Below are 19,801 nucleotides of genomic sequence, written 5' to 3'. Positions count from 1 at the left end.
TGCATGATATTTGTGTTCAGGTCTATGCATCATTAAAGTTTCAGGCAAAAAAATACAAATATATTGATTTAGTTTCAGAGAAACTCACAAAGATGGGCCTTAAATCAACTTAAACTGTGATACAGCGAATCTGTGAGAGCTTCAGTTGCTTACAGGAGCCAGATGCAGATGAGAGGAAGGCTGAGGCATTTGGAGAGCTCAGAAAGGATTAGATCACAGGAAGTTTTTCTAGTTGAGAATTTTACTCTTCAGTAAGAGAAAAAGAGGTTCTACTCAAAGAAACTGAAGATAGATCACCTACTTTGTTATTGCACAGCCATTAATATTTAGACTAAGTCTCTTCAAAGAGCTCAGACCTACAATCACCAGTGTCTTAGAGAGCACACTCCATCAGAAAAATAATTATTAGCAAAAAATTTATTTTACTTCTGCTTACAAAGCCTTAACTCCAACACAACAACCTGAAAGGCCTTGCTTTCTAAAGACCATTTCCATTCAATTTTTAAAAGTCAACAGTTTTTAAAACCAAGTTTTTATCTGTAAAACCCCTCACCCTCCCACCCCTTAATTGCAAACCAAGACTGGCATTTTCTCAGCTCAGTAACTCAGTGTGAGGTCTTTTCCATAATTCTGGACTCCTGAGGAAGTTTCATATAAATAAAAGTTTTCATGAACCAAAATTAACAATGTTATCAGCTTATTACAAATTACTCGAATATTTTTTTTAAACCATCACTGATTTGGAAATATTAACGAGTACTTCTGGGAAAGGATTTTAAGCTGACTAACATTTTGGATTACTTGATTTAGTCCATGGGAGCAGGGGTTTTCTTCATCCCAAAGCACAACTGGGAATGCTTCAGGACAGCTCCTGTTTGCACACAGCTCGTTTCACGTGATATGCAGATTTCGTATTTCATAGCAAAAATAGGAATAGAAAAAATGTAAAAACCAATCCAACCAGAGCTATACAATTGTATTGAAACAGTACCAAGAGCAATTCCAGCATTAAATATTTCTAGGATTTGGCCAAGTTTTGTCCAAAGGAACAGAATGAGCCATCACTGCCGGCCCGCTTTTCCATTTTCTGTCGTTTCCATTCTGAAATGCAAAACAAGTGGTGAGGCTTGTTATTGGAAATGTGATAAACAGCTTCAGAAAAAACCTATCAGACTTAAAGACTTTCATAACTAGTTTTTCCATCACTGACCATCCTGTCTTCCCCTGCCCCAACTATCTTATCTCCTCCTCCTACTTCTCTGAGCAGCCATCAGAGAGGTTTCTGCACAGGAACATTCCAGCAACAATTGTGAAAAGCTATCCACCATCAACCTCACCAAAAGACAAAATATTCCTATGTCTGGAGAATATTCATGTGACTAGGGAATCCATTTGGAAAACTTGACCCTTGGCAGTTTGTTTCAAGGACTTCACCCCTTTTCACCCCTCTCACACTGACCCTTGACTACCATCACCTTAGTGACTAAAGAGGAGGTTGTTTTGTAGCTCTCCATCAACACTAAAGGCAAAGAAATGTATTTATACATTTTAATCCTCAGAAGAACAGTCTCTAATGCTGTAAACTGAAGTGTTTCTCTACACTGACACCAGCTATAGTGCTTTATTTACTCATACAAACCCGTTTTCCTCTTTCAGATGTTGATACAGCTCAGCTTTGTTGTTGACAGAGTTCAAACGACCAATAAATTCCTGGTGTTTCCTAGAGTTGGCAGTGTTAATTCTGTTGCTCCATAAGGACAGCAAGGACATTGGCCCTAAAATTCCAAGTAAAAAGAGTCTAAGTGATTTAATTTCTGAATTCTTAAACCATTATAATGGCTTAAAAGAATTACAGACTATGGCAGTACATGTCAAAACCACTAATATTACACAGCCTTATAAAAGAGGCTGAATAAACACAAAATATGCAAAGTGATAACAACTGAGGAGCTGTTCCACATGAGGAGGACTCTTCTTTAAATGCAGAATCTCAACATCAAAAATTATCTTCACTGACTCAGCTTCAACTCAGAAACGATTCACCTCACTCCTTTAGAAAATACAGAGTGATGCAATAACATCTATCTTTAAAAGAAATAATAATAAATGCTGCAGTTCTTCTGGTTTACCTTTTGCCTTTTCAACTGTGGGCATTTCATCCATTGTAATAAGAGGCTTTTTGTTGGGGGGCTCAGGAGAATCAGGGGAATCTTTGATAATCTCAGCTTCTGCCAGTTCTTCTTTCTCCCGATCCAGAAGACCTTTTAACCTTTTGGAGAGGGAAGGAGAAGAGTGAAGAAAAATAGCAGAACATAATTCTTAATACCATTCTGTACTTCACAAAATAGTTCAGAACCCATACCATAACAAAATTTCCTTTGACCCCTTGGAATGGGTGAAAAACAATAGGGAAGACTAGCCAAATAATCTTCTGGATAAAGCCTTTTGTAAAGGGAAGGATCTTAAAATAAAATTTCACTTCAGTTAGTCAGCAGTATTTATACTGTAGTTGTTGAGACAGTTGATCAGTCTGAATTCTGAAGGAAAGACCAAGTAACAATGAACATACAAAACCACCACACAATTTCCTGTTACCTTTTCCAGGTGAATTCAGACCCATTCTATAGCAAACCCCTTTTATCCTAGTCCCCATTTTTGTTCCACATTTGAAACTAAAAGCAGTTGTAGGAATGGATTTGATCAAGCACAGAAAGGCACGAAGGGTCACAGCCATAGTGACAATAAAGGTGAAAAGGTCCTCCTATCTGAAATGATCACAGCATGCACAAAACACATGCAAATTAAGCTTTTTGATCTCTTTAGAATAGTTTGAAAGAAGAAAACCAGAACAGACTGATAGATCCCTAACACTCAGACAAGCTCAAACAGCAACATGAATTAGAGATAGTAGGTACATGGACATTAATCCTGACGTTCAACTGAAGAGCCAAATCAATCCAAATTGTTGATCTACCTAAACACTAAACTATCTAGAGCTTAAAAGAAGATAACTGTCTGAGTTTTAAGCCATGCTCTGTATTTCTATAAAGCAGTTTAACGTCTAATAGGTGATATGGTTACAATAAAACCCAAGAGCAGCGACCTCTCAAGCTAAAAGTCCCTGCAAAGTGGGCAACAACTGGCCCAAGAACCACACTGCTTGTAAAAATGGGAATTCGAGAAGTCCACTAAGCAGGCGCTGTAATAAGATGCCCATTTCCCAAGCCTGCTAATATTTACTGATCCAAAACAAGAATTATTATGTTCCAATTTTATTTCACTTTGGAAAACGCACCTCTCTGATTCTTGCCATGGTTTATCTGACTCATAGTCTTTGCCCAACTTCTCTGACTTGTCCTCCTTGTCTTCCCTCTTCCTGCCCCGTTTCTTGCGCTCCTCTTCCTCAGGGGGTTTGCTCCTGCAGGCCATCAGGCACTCCAGGACCCGCTGGTGCTTGTCAGAGTTGTTTATGTGTGCTCGAACCAGGGTCTCCAGCTCATTCCACATGATCCGGTATTGCTCATCCCTGAGAAAGGCCAAGAAAAAGAAACAGTCAGGATTTCGTGAATCACTAAACCACTAAATAAAAAGTAGACCTTAAGAAACAAAGAAAGAACCTCCAAAATCAAAAGTAACTCCAAATAGATTCCCTGTCCTCCTGTACTGGAGGTCTGTCCACCTGTACACTGCATTCCACATTTCCCAATTAACACCCAGAACCAAGTTTAAATTGAAATGACTTATGTCCACTGACACATCACATTTTTCACAAGCTCTCACTGCCAAAAGGCACTTGCTAACTATGTAATGTCATGTACTGACATGCAAATTAATTATTACTAAATTCTGTGGATTAAGAAATAAGAAGGAATTGCACCACGCTACTGTAAATAACTTCCAGTCCTGTGGGCAAATCTGTATCTTAATGTCTTTTCAGCCAGTTCTTGGAAACACAACACACACATTACAATGACTGAGATATCAGGATATTCTATACTTGTTTTAAAGAAGCATCCCATATTTTAAGTAACTGTTTCAAAAGGATTTGACTATTCTAATATATCCCAATTTGAAAGCATCATTCATTTATAACATGCTTAAGTTTTCCTTTTTATTAATTGGAAGTGATTCCACTTTGACTGTCCAACTTGTATCAATCACAATGACTATCTCTGCATTCATATTTTTTAGCACACTTAAAATTCTTGGGTAATAAATTGATGGAGTTCTTTTCCCTAACATACAGTACTGTGACAGCCCTTCAATGAGACAGGCAAAGGATTCACAGCACATACAACATTTAAGTTTACTATATATTATTTCTGGCTATATTTTAAAAATTTGGTATGAAAACATTAAAGTATTTCTGACAGAAGTCCAGTATGAACAAAGAGAGAGAGGCATGTCACCTTTTTGGCCCCTTTCCTCTGGTACCAACAGTTGAAATGGGCAGTGGATCATTTTTCCTCTCCATGTCGACCAAATTGTAAATTGTTTTTTGACAGTTCAGAACATCCTCATCAGTCATTGCCTCCTTTACAATCACACTGGCCAATGGCACCACCTGCAAGACAAAAGAGAAGCCAATGAGACAATCTGTGTGTAAATGAAAGGCAATGGAACCACGGAACACACAACAAAATCCCACCCTCTTATCCTAAATTTAGCAATAACTCTGAGCAGGTATAAACAGATGTGTGTTTTCTTTACCCAGCTCAAAAATTCCACCCCATTTAGATGGCATCCCAATAATCTACTGCATTAAATACAGAGTACAGCAGTGAAAATAAACTGATTTTGTGGTGATTTATCATAACAACAGAGTTAATAATTCATCAAGTGGCAAGGTGAAACTTAATCTAGAAGAGAACAAAAGATTACTTACAGCTTGCATGTTGAAGATAGTGGTCTGAGAAATAATCATAGGCCAGTAACGAGTGTGTTTCTCTAACTGATCTTTTGCACGTTCCAATGGAATTTCAAGACTTCCATCGATCTTATATCTGGGCTCTAGAAAAGGAGTTAATCGGTTTTCCCTCATAAATTCACCAAAATCCTAATGATAACCAAACAAGATACAATTAGGCATTTCTCTAACACAGGAACTTTCACTGAATGGGCTTATCACTAACCTGCACCACCCCCTCTGCTCTCCCTGGCCCTGCCAACCTGAGCCCTTTTCCAGCTTTCATGTGGTGAACATAAAAATAGTGGTATAGAAATGTGGGTTAAAAATCCAGGAGGAAGCCTTCTGGATCTGCAAGGTATTTCATGTATGGTAAGAGTTATACCATATTTTTCCAGAGACCATTCTGTTGGTTTACAAGAGATACAAAGGATATGTTGAAAAAAATAAAGGAAATGCAAAATTAATGCCAGCTGATTGTCTGCTCCATACCAGGGTTCAAAGCTGACAACTTCATCTTTTCTATTTATTGTACAAACCATTCCTGTGCAATCTATCCTTCTGACAATAACTGGGAGATAGTCCTATGTGTATCCCACCCACAGAAAAAATTTACCAAGAAAAATGTTACTCTAGACCCAGAACAAATTTAAACACTCATAGTGCATAAGGAGGCGAGTACTTCTTTGACACAGCAAGCATTTTATGAAGCAGAACAAGCAGATGTACTATTTTGTATTAAATACTAGTACAAAGAAAGTTTGGCCATGCAATCCACTCCAGCTCTCCAGAAAATGCACCAACAGTTCCTTCACACATCTACTGTGATGTAGAAGAGGAGCAACAGTTCAGAAGAAAAAAAACCTAAAGGATCTTACTGTAATCCTGTAGTCAGTGACTCTTCCACCACACCCTTCACTAATTGATGGGGGATCTTCTAGAATTGACCTGGAGCTGCTTAAAACATGCAAAAATATTTCCCCTCCATGGCTGCTGAGCATGTGACTTATGACTTTGGAGCCAGACTTGCGTGGCTGTTCCAACAAAACTGAACGACCTGTTGGGAATGGGATCAGTTTTATTAGTTACTGCCTGCTGCAATTTTTAAATTAAAACTACATAAATAAATATGAAACGGCTCTACTGCAGAAACATCCTCATTAAAACCAACTTCCAAGAAGTAATAAAATAACCACTTGAGTGTAAAGGCATCAGTTGATACCTGTTCTTAGTGCTTGAAATGGATGTAGTTTCTTGGAGACAGAGGAATAAAACTTCCTTTGCCTTGTTTCCAGTAAAACAAACTATGCATAAAAGGGTGCATTCTTCAAATAAGTTGCTTGTTATGAGGGAGTAAAAATAACAAAAATATCTGAAATATGCTATTAATTTTGGTTCTAACAATTTTTATTAATCAAAAGTACTTTTTCAGTATAGAATCTTTAGAGAAAAATGCATGAAAATACTTTTTAATGAAACCACTGCACATTTAGACATTCAAATGACTTGACTGAAGAAAATATTCCATTGAAAGGATGTTTGTAATGCAATTTTGCTTGCAAACATACAAACATTGATTTTAATACTTGTTCCTTCTTTACATCTTTTCTCCCATCTTGAAGTTTCAAAACAATTCCATTCACCTTTGAGGACATTTAACAACTTTCTTCTCTTATTTATAGGACATGTTACAATAAACTTGGGATTTTTACAGTATGTAGAGATTTAGTGATACACAACCCAAAATGTGCTAAGTACTCTAACTGCAGTATTGAAAATTAAAACATTAAATAATTAGCCAAGCACACAAATTTACCATTGAGGAGGAAGTTTGTAAGGCATGAAGAAGGTCTGCTATTTACATCTACTGGTGAAATTCTGTATGCTCCAGTGCAATAGTGCAGCTCTGAAAAACAGAAATGAGCAGAGAGGTTGAGTGCAATTCCACAGACAGGAAAAACAATCCACAAAATAAAAGGAAGGAAGAGGAGGAAGTTAGTTCACAACCAGCAGAACTAAAAGGTCTGGATGCCTCTCAGTCTCAAAGTCTACTACATTCACTATCTCCTTGCAACGGTTCACTGGGAGGATTCCCAAGCCCCCTCAGCTCTGAGACCCCAAGACATTCCCAAGCCCTGCTTTCAACAGGAACCCCAGCTCTTTATCTCTTGAAATATTTCAATGTATAGTCTGTATTTCTCTTATCTGTATTTTTGACTTGCTGGTTCAGTGAGTCAACATTTATTGCTAATAGTCTCCAGGGGATTCCTGTGTTACCTCAGGAATTCCCTTTCCCTCCTGTACTCAGACTTGGGTAGAGATCTCTCCCTTACTCAGAAAGTAATACAGAGGGACTAGTCTACTGATAGTAGCATTGGATACATTTAATTTCCTTATAAACCTTTTATAGTAAAGACAGTACTCTGATCCCACACCCCCAAAACAATAATTAAAACTGAAAAGAATTCAACATCTCAAAGCCACTATGATAAAAAACCACTGTGGAACTGATGAGGCCCTGTGGGAGGGGCAAATAATTTTAGTCAAGGAACAATTTCATGATACTTCAGAGCAAATTAAAAATCAAAGCAACAAAAACATTGCACCTCTCTCACCTCATACCCAAACGAGTACGACCATTAGTAAAGCAGGGTGTGCTCAGAGCTTATAGAGCCAGAGGTAAAAGCAAGGAGCAAATACCCTCCTTGTGCAGGTTCTCAGCAGTGCACGGAGGGGACAGTGCTCAACACCAGCTCAAAACCAGTTCTGGAAGGTTTCCACGCTACCTACCCACACTGTTTGTCCGAGGGGTGCACCATTTCAATGTAACAGTTTCCTTAAAAGTGCCTTCTCTGCTATTGCCACCCACATGATTATCACCTGCAGAGAAAGGCAGAAAAAGGGGGTGATCAACCACATTTTCTTTACTACAGCAAAACAACTCTGAACTTTTAAGGTATAAAATACATATAACATGAGCATATACTGACCAGACGTTTTATTATTAAAATCCCTTCATACAAGGTCTCACTGGTAACTGGTCCTGCAAAAGCTGAGGGCCTTAAACCAGATATTATCAATACTCTTTTACATTAAACTACATTTCTTCTAGTGAGTTTTAAGAGTCTTCATGATCTTTGGCTCATATTGTCTCAGGAAAGAATTAACTGAGTTCTGCATGAAGTTTCAGGAAAGAATTAACTGAGTTCTGCATGAAGTTTCAGAATTACACAGTCCCTGAAGATGCCCAAATCCACAATATTTGGAAGGAAAAACACAGATATCACCAGGCAACACCGCTGGGTTGGGCCAGCAACAAAGTGGGCAGGGTAGAGTCTAATCTTACAAGTAAGTTTTGTTTCATATCAGACATTTACACATGAAAGATTAGTTTGATGTGCTTATTAATCTGCAAAAGTTATTATAAAACTACTTCTGAGCCCTTCCAATAAAACTTTAAGCTTTCGACATCTTAATACAAATTCAGGTGAGTCCCAATTCATTACTGTGACACTATATTCTTTTCCACCAGTCTTTAATCCCACACTCTACTAAAATATGGGGGACAGATGACAGAGGAGTTCCTTCCTTTTCCTCAAAGTAATGGTAATCCCCTCACGAGGAAATAAGGCACTAGCTCTCCCAAAATGGCTATTTATGGACCATAGGACTTTTAATTCCACTAATACAGAAGTTCTAATCTGATTTATTAACAAAATTTTACATCAAGTACTGTTTCCTCTACAAAATAATTTTGCATAAGGCTTAGTGTCGTGTTTTTCTAACCTCGAGTTATTAAAAACTCACTGCAGAGGAACACTGGGTAATAATTCCAAATTCAGAAAGAAAATAGGAGGTATTTTAAATCTCACAGAAATATCCTGAACATATGTGAAAGTGACCTGTTTTTTCACTGCCATATCCTTATTACTGTATTAAAACACGCTAATAATGAGTAAAACTCCAATGCCATCATTACAAGGGAAGTTTTTTGGGTTGCAAGGAACTGAAGAATCTGCTCCTCTAGCTTGAAATTTCCATGAATTTGAAGCTCACAACCTTTCTTTGTGAACAATTCCAGCTAGCTGATCCAAAGCCACCTTTGGAGGCCTATTTCTACTCACCACTCTTTAAGAAGTCAACATGTGCCTCCTTGTGATGAAGCAGTTCCACATCATAGTTGGCTGATGTATTAGCATGTTGTTCTTCCTTTAAAACAGAAAGGCAGAAAGAAGGAATATAATTACTTTGGCTAAAGGCCACCATTTTCAGAAATGAATCATTCTACATTTACCTTTCATTCCAGAAAGAAACAAAAAAAGTCTCCAACGTGCCTCAGACAACAATGGGATTGCAACGCTGAGGAAACTGCTCTCTGAGCTGTTTAAAGGTGCAGCCACCTGCTTTTTCTCTTTTTTTTTTTTTTTGGAACCCTCTTCCTCTTTTTACAGGTTTCATGACAAGTTGCATAGTGTAAAAGAGATAAAAATTAGGCTTTATTTAAATCAGGGAAGGAAAACTACAATATGTTGGATACCACCAGCAGTTACAACTGAGCAACAAATGGTCGCTGCAGGGCAGTGACAATTACTTTTCATAATTAAACATCTTAAGAATCCAACCCAAAAACCACACTTTGAACTTACTATCATTTCCTTCCACTTAGAAGATCTAAGAGTGCACCTCCTTACACTTTGATAATTTCACAATGTCGTTCTGCAAAGAGGACACTGCATCTTTAGACAGCCACAGAGGACTAGTAAAAACAGAACAGTAAGTTTGGTAATTTATTCCAAGTTTAAAAACAAAAATTAAAAAAAAGAGAGAAAAAACCACAGAAAACCCAACACAGTCTATCACTATAAGGACAAAGGTAGAAGGGAGAGGCATAACAGCAGCACACAGGTCAGAAAGTTTCAGACAAGGTATTTGCAAACTTAAGTCACATTGATGCCACGACCCATGCTCAAAGTTTCATTAAAGCTGTGAAAGTAATTTTAATATCATGTTTTAACTTGTAAAATCCATACAATACTGCTAGTTTTCAAAGATGCAATTGCTGATTGACTGTATCAGAAGGTAATGGATTTTTTAAATCATGGAAGTAACCTGCCCCTGCCCTTTTTGTTTGTTTGAATACTGACACTTCCGTTTCAAATTTCTCTTGCTGCCTGATCAGAAAATTACTGTAAACTTAATCCTTGACATTCTCAGTTGCAAAATATATTAAAACAGGGACATAAACAACTTCTACCACAAGATTTAATTGAATACGTTTCTTAACCAGCGATATCCTGTCCCAGTTTCTTGTTCATGGATCTTCAAACGAGAAAACCTACTGGGAAACCCTTAGTCAAAACCCAGCTCTCAGTTACAAACACCTTTATGTTGGGTGGGCATGGTAATGAAACAGAGGAAAAAGAGACTCACTATGCCACTATAATGCACAAGGGTCAAGAATATCTAAACACAACTAGAAAAAGAGAAAAGAATCACAGACAAATTAATCTGAGATAAGTAAGATTATATATTTATATAAAGTAATACAAACAGAACTGAAATAACACTTGTATTGCTACATCAAAAATTGAGATTCAGCAATACAACTTCTTTGTTCTGTGATCCTTCTTTACTTTTTTTTTATTTCCCCCTTCTTGATTTTTACTAACCTGGTCACAGACATTGAATGTGGGCTAATAAAATAAAATAAAATTTAAAAAAAAAAAAAAAAAAAAAAAAGAAAATATGATATGGAGAGAAAAACAATGTAAAAAATCAATTAAAATAAACATCAAAAAGTTTTCAAACAAATTTAGAAGTGATGCAGCAAGTTCACACAAAGCTGTAGACACAATATTACCTTCATGGGGATGTTTGTGATGGTGGTTGAAGCCAAATCAAAGTGTTGTTGCACTAAAAGATTCAATTTTGTGGCCAAATGCCTCCCTGCACGGACACTGTGCACTTCACTGGTCAGGACAGGTGAGAGCTGAAACAAAGGGACACATGGAATTCATGGATTAGGCTCTAATATCATGGAACAGTTAATTCAAAATTCATAAAGTAAGTATTTACGCTGCTAAGTTTAAGGGGGGAAAACTACCATCCAAAAAACCCACAGCAAGGGAAACAACAAGGAAGAAGCACAAATTATATCTAATTCAGAATCTGAAGGTTATGCCACTTGCTACAATTGCAATTACTACAAATGGTAGAAAAAAAATTCAAGAGTGTTAAAAAAATCTGCGTTATTAATTGTTAATAGGAAGAGTTTTTCTTTTTTTTTAACTACTGAGTAACAGGAGCAAAGTAATTTTATAAGGACTGTCAGTGCATCATATATACACGTGGAAAATAAACAGAAGCCTTGAGATGTATCTGATTTTTCTTCAGCCAAAAAGAACATTGGTTTGGGGCTTAAAAAAAAAACAACTACAAAAAAACCCCCCAACCAAACACAAAAAAAACCACCACACAAAAAAACTCCAAACAACAAAACCCAGCAACAAACCAAACAAAACCAAAACAAAAAACCACCAAACAAAATCAAAACAAAAAAACCCAAACAAAAGCCCCAAAACTAGAACAACAAAAAACCCCCAAAAAATCAAGTCAAAACAAAAAAACAATAAGAAACCCAAAATCAAACCAAAACAAAAAATAATAACAAAAAAACACCAAAACCCCCAATCAAACCCCCCAAAAAATCCCCAAACCCAGTAACAATAATCAAAAAAACCCCACAAAAATCCCAATCAACCAAAAAAAAAAAAAAATCCCAAAACCCAAACCCAGTGAACTGCCTTACAAAGGGAATTAGAATTCAATTTATTCTCTTCTGTTCACTTTTTTTTTTAGCACAACTACAGCAGAGTTTTGCAGAAAAGAATGTCAGGAAGGCAGTTGTTACAATCCTTTTTATTTATTAAATAATATGCAGGACTAGATGCTTTTTGTGTTGAGAAGACTATTTTCTTGTGCCTTTTTTCATTCTTACAGACAGCACAGTAAAATGCAGAGCAATTGATGAATACATTGCTAAATATTTTGTATGTACATGGTTTCCAACAACCACCACACGTGGTTTTGCTGCTGAACAACTAACAATAATTTGCACAAAGTCTGACATGGTTAATATTTGGTTAAGTTTTCTCTTTTTTAGCTCCTCACCTCTTTTTTAGGACGATCTGAAACCAGGCTGTCTTCTCCAACTGGGTATGTGTGGATTAACACCAGTTCACATTTCTGAATCTGCATTAGACTGAAAAATAAAAACATTTTGTTTAGCCTACTATCTCCTAGAAATTGAATCCATTTTGATTTCTATAACACAGAATTATAAATATATATTAATAACACGCTGTTTCTGAAAGCATCCTGTAGAAACGAGGTTACACTAATGATTTCCAAAGGCAAATACTTCCAAATAAGCTTTTATCAGAACAAAAATAAAAACATAACATTTGTGGCTCTTCAGATGGTACAGCACTGCGTTTCTTTTTGGACATATCACTGGTGCAACCTTGTTCGGCTTTACCCAGCTAAAAAGGGACACTACAGAGGATCTGTGCCTCCAAGTGTGGGTATTAATAAGGGGATTCCATGACCATGAAAACAACTACCCAAATAATACATAGATATGTATTATTATTATTATAATAGGGTATATATAATTATAGGATTATTACTATTACTACTATTATTATTGTTGTTGTTTTGTTGTTGTTGTTATTGGATATATGCTTATATCCTTATGTGCTCAAAGATCAAGACATTGTTTCACATCTCTACCTACAGGAATGAGACCATTTTTCTGTCTTTATAGTGGACTCAGAACCTGATTCCCTGGACAAATCCTTTATACATCCATGAAACTGCAACTGCAGCAGGAAAACACAGGAGACTCCTGCTCCTGCTATTCAAGTGCCTGAGGTGCAACCAGGAATAGGATCTCAAGCTACTGTACACTTTACAAGGCAACACAGTGATTTAGAAATTAAAAACTAGTTTTAAATAAGTTAGTTGTTAGAGTCAAAGAAAGATGAATGTAAAAATAACACAGTATTATCAAGAAAAAGATGCATTAGATGGAATTACTGCTGAGAAACACACAGGATTTAACGAGGCACTGTTACGTGACTCCTCTTAGGGCAAGATGGAGAAGGTAACAAGCTAAAGAAAACCTGTCCTATGAGGATAAAGGATGACACTGGAAAGAGAATGTTTATACAATATCACAATTTACCACCTTCTATTTAACAGACTCTTTCAAACAGCTCATTAGAGTAAGTTTTATTAAAAAAATACATCCACATTTCAGAGAGGATATGCCAGGCATGTGCAGAGTGAGAGAAACTCAATTAAGCTTCTCTTAATAAAATAACAGTAAGTAATAATAAGCAATAAAAATAATATTATAATATTTATTTTAGTAGTATCTTGACGTATTTATTAATATTACAGTATTAACATATATTTTATATTATAGATTACTTATATATATTTTAACATACTTATATATTATATATAAATATGTTTATATAGATTTTAACATACTTATATAAATTATATTTCAATATATTTACATTATTATATATTTATTATATTACTATATACATATAAAAGTATTCTAAATATATTTATAGAAGTATATTTTAATATTTTAAGCCCCAAAATATATTATATAATAGATGCAGATTACTATCCATTTATAATACATCAATATATATTAAATATATATTTTTAGACAAGAAAACCAATAATAAACAAATATTGATAATATTAATAGAAATTGATGATTATATTGGTTATTACAATAATAAAGATGATAACACTATTGATAATAATAACAAGTGTGTAAAAAGCAAAATAATATCAGTAACAATAACAAGAATAATAATAAAAGTGCGTAAAAAGCAATACTCACGGGTCAATAATAATAATAATAATAACAGTAACTGTGTAAAAAGCAATACTCACTGGTCAGAGTTGGCTGCCAGCTTGTTATGCTCATGGATGGTCTCCTGAACACAATCCTCCAGCATCCGAACGTGGCTATCACTGGAAAAAGATAGGGAATTTCTTTTAATGCCGGATCATCAACCTTCTGGCTCAAAGCACCACTGAACATTCCTCTATTTCCAGACCTCCATAAACAACACTTCTAATAAGGCAAAGGAGGCACCTAATTCATGTCTGAGATGACCTTCTACGGGTGGAAGGCCACGATCCCACACACCTCTTGGCGTTGGTGATGCAGATGATCCTGCCCCTGTTCCCGACGCGCTCTGCATTCTCCAGGAGGGTGGTGCGGGCCTCGTGCTGGTACTCAGTGATCTTGCACAGAGCCTCCACCGCTGCCACCAGCCCGTGCAGGATGCTGCAGCACTCAGGGTCTGCTCGGGGGTTTGGGGGCCCCACAGCTGCCAAGGCTGCCATCAGCTGGTGAAAAACATGGAAATGAGCACCGGAATGTCCTTTCCATCCAGCTGGAATGTCATCACTTTAACGCGCTAATTAATATTGTCGGGAGACGAACAAACAAGACAATTAACCAGCATTGTATGTTGGCGGCCTTCTGGGAAACATCTAGCCCTAAATCAACCTCTGGAATTCAATTTATTAATTGTTACTGAGCCTTGATGGGGATGCAGCTCTGCAGCATTTAACATCCTGCTTTGCAGACACTGCTGAGCTCTTTGGGTTGGAAGTCAGCTTAAAGAAGACAGAAGTTCTCTATCAATCTGCACCTCAGGAAGTCTTCCATCATCCCCACATCACCATTGGCCAATCAGAGCTCAAATCAGTCCAGCAGTTTAATTACCTAGGCAGCCTCATCTCCTCGGATGGTGAGATTGACGGAGATAGACAACAGGTTAGCAAAGGCACACAGTGCTTTCGGAAAGCTACATAAAAGAGTTTGGCAAAATAAACACCTGAAGAAAAGTACAAAGATCAGTGTTTACAGAGCCATTGTGCTGTCTACTCTCTTATACGGACCTGAATCATGGGTCATCTACCGCCACCACCTGCGTCTCCCAGAACGCTTCCATCAACGCTGCCTCCGTACAATCCTAAACATCCACTGGTCAGATTATGTGACCAATACATCTGTTCTAGAACAAGCAGCTATCACAAGTATTGAGGCCATGTTGCTGAGAACACAGCTGCGATGGGCAGGGCACGTCTCCAGGATGAAGGACCAACCACCCCCTCCCTAAGATCCTGCTCTATGGTGAATTTGCTGCCGCGAGAGGAGCCCCAAAGAGAAGATACAAGGACTCCCTGAAACAACATCTCAGCCTTGGCCATATTGATCACCATAACTGGTCTACTCTGGCCTCCAATCAGGAGGTCTGCAGACACACCATCTATAACGCTGCTGATGCCTTTGAGAACACACGCAGGATCACCCTTGAGGAGGAAAGACAGCGCAAAAAGAATCGTGCCTTGCAGAATTTACCACCTAAGGAGTCTTTCTGCTGTGCCTTTTGCAATCGGACATGCCTGTCTCGTATTGGCCTTTTTAGCCACCAACGCGCTTACAACAAATGTGGGTAGAGCCCTTCCCAAATCTTCATTCACGAAGCCTGGCCGTGATGATGACTGAGCCTTGAAAATATAATATCCTCATTTTTTTGTTTAGATTTTGGGGGGTTTGTTGTTTCTGTTTTGGTTTGGGGAGTTTTGGTTGGTTGGGGTTTTTTGTTTCATCTGTTGTGGGTTTTTTGTTTGTTGTCTGTCTATTTGTGGGGTGTTTTTTGTGTTGTTTCTTTTTAAGTCCCAAACCGATGTTCTTGTTGGCTGGGGAAAAAAAATCAGATGCATCTCATGGTTTGTGTTTATTTTCTGTGTGTATTATGATGCACTTACAGGTTTATTTGCCTACCATGCAAATGTTAAAAAAAAAAGGAAGTTAAGAAGGAATTTAATAAGTAGCACCAAATTACAGAAGAAATACATATTAAAATAAATAATATGAAATTAGTGATGTAAGTCTATAGTGAGAGACTCTAAATTTTGTAAAGCTGTCTGTAGAGTAATCCAGGCTCACAGGCAGCTACTTGAAATTGTTATGCAACAATTTCAGACCAGATCCACCCACATTTTAATTAACCAGTTATTTCATACTAAACATAGTGAAATGTTGCTATTTATTTCACAATTAAACTACACCTACAAGAGACCAGCTACAAACCATACCTCCTGCAAGTTCTGATCTTCTTGAGTCCAAGAATTCAAGACATGGGCTCCAGAATCGCTCACAATGAAATTCACCTGAAAGGATCAAAAAATCACATGTGAGATAACAGATACTATATTGTTATTTCCCCAAATCCAAACAAATATGAATTACACTCCCTTTTCCTGATGTTCTGGAGATGTGCAATGACAAAGCAAACTCAAAATAACACAACAAACCACCAAAATCACACAATCCTGATATGTTCAGTTTTCCCTTTAGTAATATGAGTAACAACTTCTTACTCTGTTTATATTTTTAAGCCATAAAACCAATCCCTACACCAAATCAGAACTGCAGATTATTAAGTATTTCAATAACTATGCAATCTTTTCAGCAGAACAGTCAGAAAATAAAATCTAATACTGCAATACTGCACATCATTCTCCAAGGACTGTCACAGTATATCATGAGGTAAATATCCAACAAGATTTAAAAAACATCACCTAGGAAAACATATTTAGAAAAACAGGGAGCTGTGTGTGCCAGGAAGCACTCCCACTTTCCCAAACTGGCAGTTTCAGGGTGATCCTACCTCTTCCTCAAGCCAAGAATTCCTTCAAAGTTGACATCATAAACTTTATGAAGAGCTACTAAGTGTGTCTAGCAACAAAATTCAGTTTGAAGCAATACCTCACAAGCTTTTGTAAAGTTACAGCTCAGGACAACAAGGGAATAAATCTCTAAGTTGCCCTAAAGCCCCTCTTCATCTCTTAAGTTATAAAGTGACAGTATGACAATGAAAGGTCCCAAAATTAAATATGTTATAGGATTCATATATTACTAAAACCAACTTAAGTGCTGTAAAGCATAACAGCAGCAGAAAGAAATTTTAAATAATAAATTATATTTCATATTTCAATCTAACCAACACTTAATGATTTTAAAACACTTAAATATAAAAGAAAAATATTCCTCATACCATCAAGAAGGCTGGAAGAACTTACCAGTTTCTTGAAAGGGAAGATATCATACATTATTCTACAGTACTCCATGGATGATTCCACGGAGCAGGTCCATAGGGACTTGGAGATGGGTGCCAGAGGGATAATTCCCTGTGTCCTGTTCTTCACTAACATGTCGAATTCAACGTGTTGCCTGCATGATTCTGCCATGTAGGGGCAGTGATCCACCACGAAAACAGTTTTATGAGACTCAGAAAATATTTTCATTTTCTTCCTAAAAGAAACAAGACATCAAAATCAGGGAGAAACTGTAGAAACTGTCCCTGCCCACAGTCCCTTCCAACCCAAACCATGCTGTGATTCTATGATTCTGTTATAACTTTGACAGAACTGTTCAGGGTTTTTAAAAAACACAAAAATCCCCACTTTAAAAATCTATGTACATGGAGACAAACATTCCGCTTGAACTCTAACTAATCCATATTTAGCAGACTAGGTTTATAACCAGAAGAAACTATTTTTTCTCAGGAGGAAAAATGCAGAAAAAAGATTATACTGCTGAGAAGGCAACAAGAACTCACAGTATTGCCCTCTCCACTTCCCTAGTTAAAAGAAACCTAAAAAAATAAGCAGAAACTGCTTCCTACTTAAAGCTTATTTCCTAAAAAAAGTTACATGGAAAAACCAACTTATGATTAAGCTTTATGGAACTTCAAGTAGCATAATCAGACTTTAGACTGATTTTCAACCTTTACTTTGCTAAACACCTCTTGATTTTTAAACTCATATTTGCATCTGTACTTCAGTCTCTCACTGATAAATACACTAAGTGTAAAATCATAGTGTAAATGTTTCTTATCCAGCAAGGCTTAAAGGAGCTCTTCTTGTGTTCTTCCCGACTATGCAGCCTGAGCCCTCTGCAATGGAGTGTGGAGCATCTTCCTGTTCCACATCCACAGCCTGGGTCTTCCTTTCCCACAGCACAACTGAGAGAATTATCTCTGGAAGAACATCAGACCCTTGTGTTAGGGTGGACATCTTTGCTCAGGGACCCAAACTACATAAGAAAACTAATCTTAGACTACTCTTAGACTAGCTACTCAGAGCACTGAACTTCAACCACACACTTCCCATCAAATGTATGCAGCTTCCAGATGTTTCCATATGGTTTCAGGGAATCCCAGAATCGCTGGGGTTGGGAGGGCCCTCTGGAAACCATCCAGTCCAAGGCAAGGTCACCTGGAGCAGGTGACACAGGGACGCGTCCAGGTGGGTTTGGAATGTCCCAGAGGGGGAGACTCCCCGCCCTTCCTGGGTAGCTCTTCCATGCTCGGCATAAAGAAGCTCCTCCTCGTGCTGAGGTGGAACTTCTCGTGTTTCCAGTGCTCCTCGTGCTGTCGCGGGGCACCACCGAGAGGTCTATCAGTTTCCACCAAAATAACCTATTTTTCCACGTAATTCTGCTGAATTACAAAACACACGACCCCAAAAAACCCACATACGACCTCATTTAAAAAAAACCCTAAAATAGCAAAGCAACGAGGACCACATAAGTCAAGACTGGGGCCGCATCTCGCTCTTGGTGAGGGGTTGGAGGAGGTTTGTGCCGTGTCCCGAGCCCAGCACCCAGGCGCGGGGGGCGGGTGAAGCGTTCGGCGCCCGCTGCGCGTTCCTCACCTGGGCCGGCTCCTCCTGGGGTGCAGCAGCCCCGCTCCCGCTCCTCGGCGCGCCCGGGCGCGGCCGCGGCCCCGCTCGGCGGAGGAGGAGGAGGGACGAGCCCCGCGGGCCGCCCTAGACGGGGCCAGGCGCGGGCGCCTCCGGCCGGGCGCCCTCCATGCGGCTGAGCCCTGCTCGCCCTGCGCGGGCGGCTCGGCGGGGCCCGCGGGGCCCGGCTCCGGCCGGCGCGCCCTGCGCCCGCGGGGGTGGCAGAGGCGGCCGGAGCCCCCCCCGCTCCGCCCACCCCGGAGCCCGCGGGGGCCCCGCGCGGCCACCGGCGCCGCCGGCACCGCGGCTCCGCCGGCGGGAGCGCCCGGCGCACCCTGCCCGCGCCTCCGCCACGGGCCACAGCGCCCGCGCCGAGCTGGGCGGGGGGTCACTCGCCCGACATGCCAAGGCCGCGCCCGGCCCCGCTCCTCGTGCTGCTCCCACTCCTTGTCCCCGTCCCGATCCCGGCCCCGGTGCCCTCCGGGCCCTCGCCCCGCCCGGAGCGCGCGCCGCAGGATCTCGCGAGAGCTCAGGGCAGCCCTCGGGGCGGGACCAGTGCAGGAGAGGGTGAGGTCTCGCGAGATCTGTAACCGCGGTGCGCGCCCCGCGGAGAGAGAGTCGGGTGTTTTGTTCCGGTTTGTGAGGGAATTCTGTGTTTTATTGCAGTCTATGAAGGAATTCTCTGCTTTATTCCCGTTTGTGAGGGAATTCTCTCCTTTAATCCAGTCTGCGAAGAAATTTTTTGCTTATATTTCGGTCTCTGAGGGAAATCTGTGTTTTATTCCAGGCTGCCTGGGAATCCTCTGCTTTATCCCAGTCTTTGAGGGAGTTCTCTGCTTCATTGCCGTCTGTGGGGGATTTCTGTGCTTTATTCCAGTTTGCTCCCACAGAAAGCTCCCTGTTCTTTGAAACGTCACGCTATTTTTACATTTTAACGAAGAAGGGCACCAGCGCTCATTGGTCGCACGTTACATAACTTGTCTGTTAATTAGTACTCGACCCCGTTTGCTGGTTGGAAGGGACCTTAAAGATAACCCAGTTCCA

General features: G+C 39.2%; 1 protein-coding gene across 2 annotated transcripts; it reads right to left on the bottom strand.

The window, feature by feature from the left end:
• Window positions 1-399: 399 nt before the first annotated feature.
• On the bottom strand, window positions 400-18,916 carry INTS13 (integrator complex subunit 13). 2 transcript variants are annotated; one of them, XM_027711727.2, is made up of 18 exons: window positions 18,731-18,916; window positions 17,096-17,327; window positions 16,109-16,183; window positions 14,145-14,347; window positions 13,886-13,966; window positions 12,077-12,167; window positions 10,767-10,895; window positions 10,576-10,599; window positions 9,031-9,115; window positions 7,697-7,786; window positions 6,723-6,812; window positions 5,785-5,963; window positions 4,886-5,056; window positions 4,410-4,564; window positions 3,296-3,526; window positions 2,130-2,269; window positions 1,640-1,775; window positions 400-1,101 (listed from the first exon to the last, which is right to left on the bottom strand). In XM_027711727.2, the coding sequence occupies exons 2-18, from the start codon at window positions 17,318-17,320 to the stop codon at window positions 1,062-1,064; spliced, it is 2,145 nt and encodes a 714-aa protein (XP_027567528.1). In that variant the 5' UTR covers window positions 17,321-17,327; window positions 18,731-18,916; the 3' UTR covers window positions 400-1,061. The 2 variants fall into 2 exon arrangements, with proteins under 2 accessions (XP_027567528.1, XP_027567527.1); XM_027711726.2 differs by lacking the exons at window positions 10,576-10,599; window positions 18,731-18,916.
• Window positions 18,917-19,801: the final 885 nt, after the last annotated feature.

Source organism: Pipra filicauda, unplaced genomic scaffold, assembly GCF_003945595.2.
Source record: "Pipra filicauda isolate LSUMZ 115617 unplaced genomic scaffold, ASM394559v2 scaffold181_size1560634_pilon, whole genome shotgun sequence".
NCBI lineage: Eukaryota > Metazoa > Chordata > Aves > Passeriformes > Pipridae > Pipra > Pipra filicauda.
Note: the sequence above shows the minus strand (reverse complement) of the source record. Positions and strands in the feature narration are given on the sequence as shown.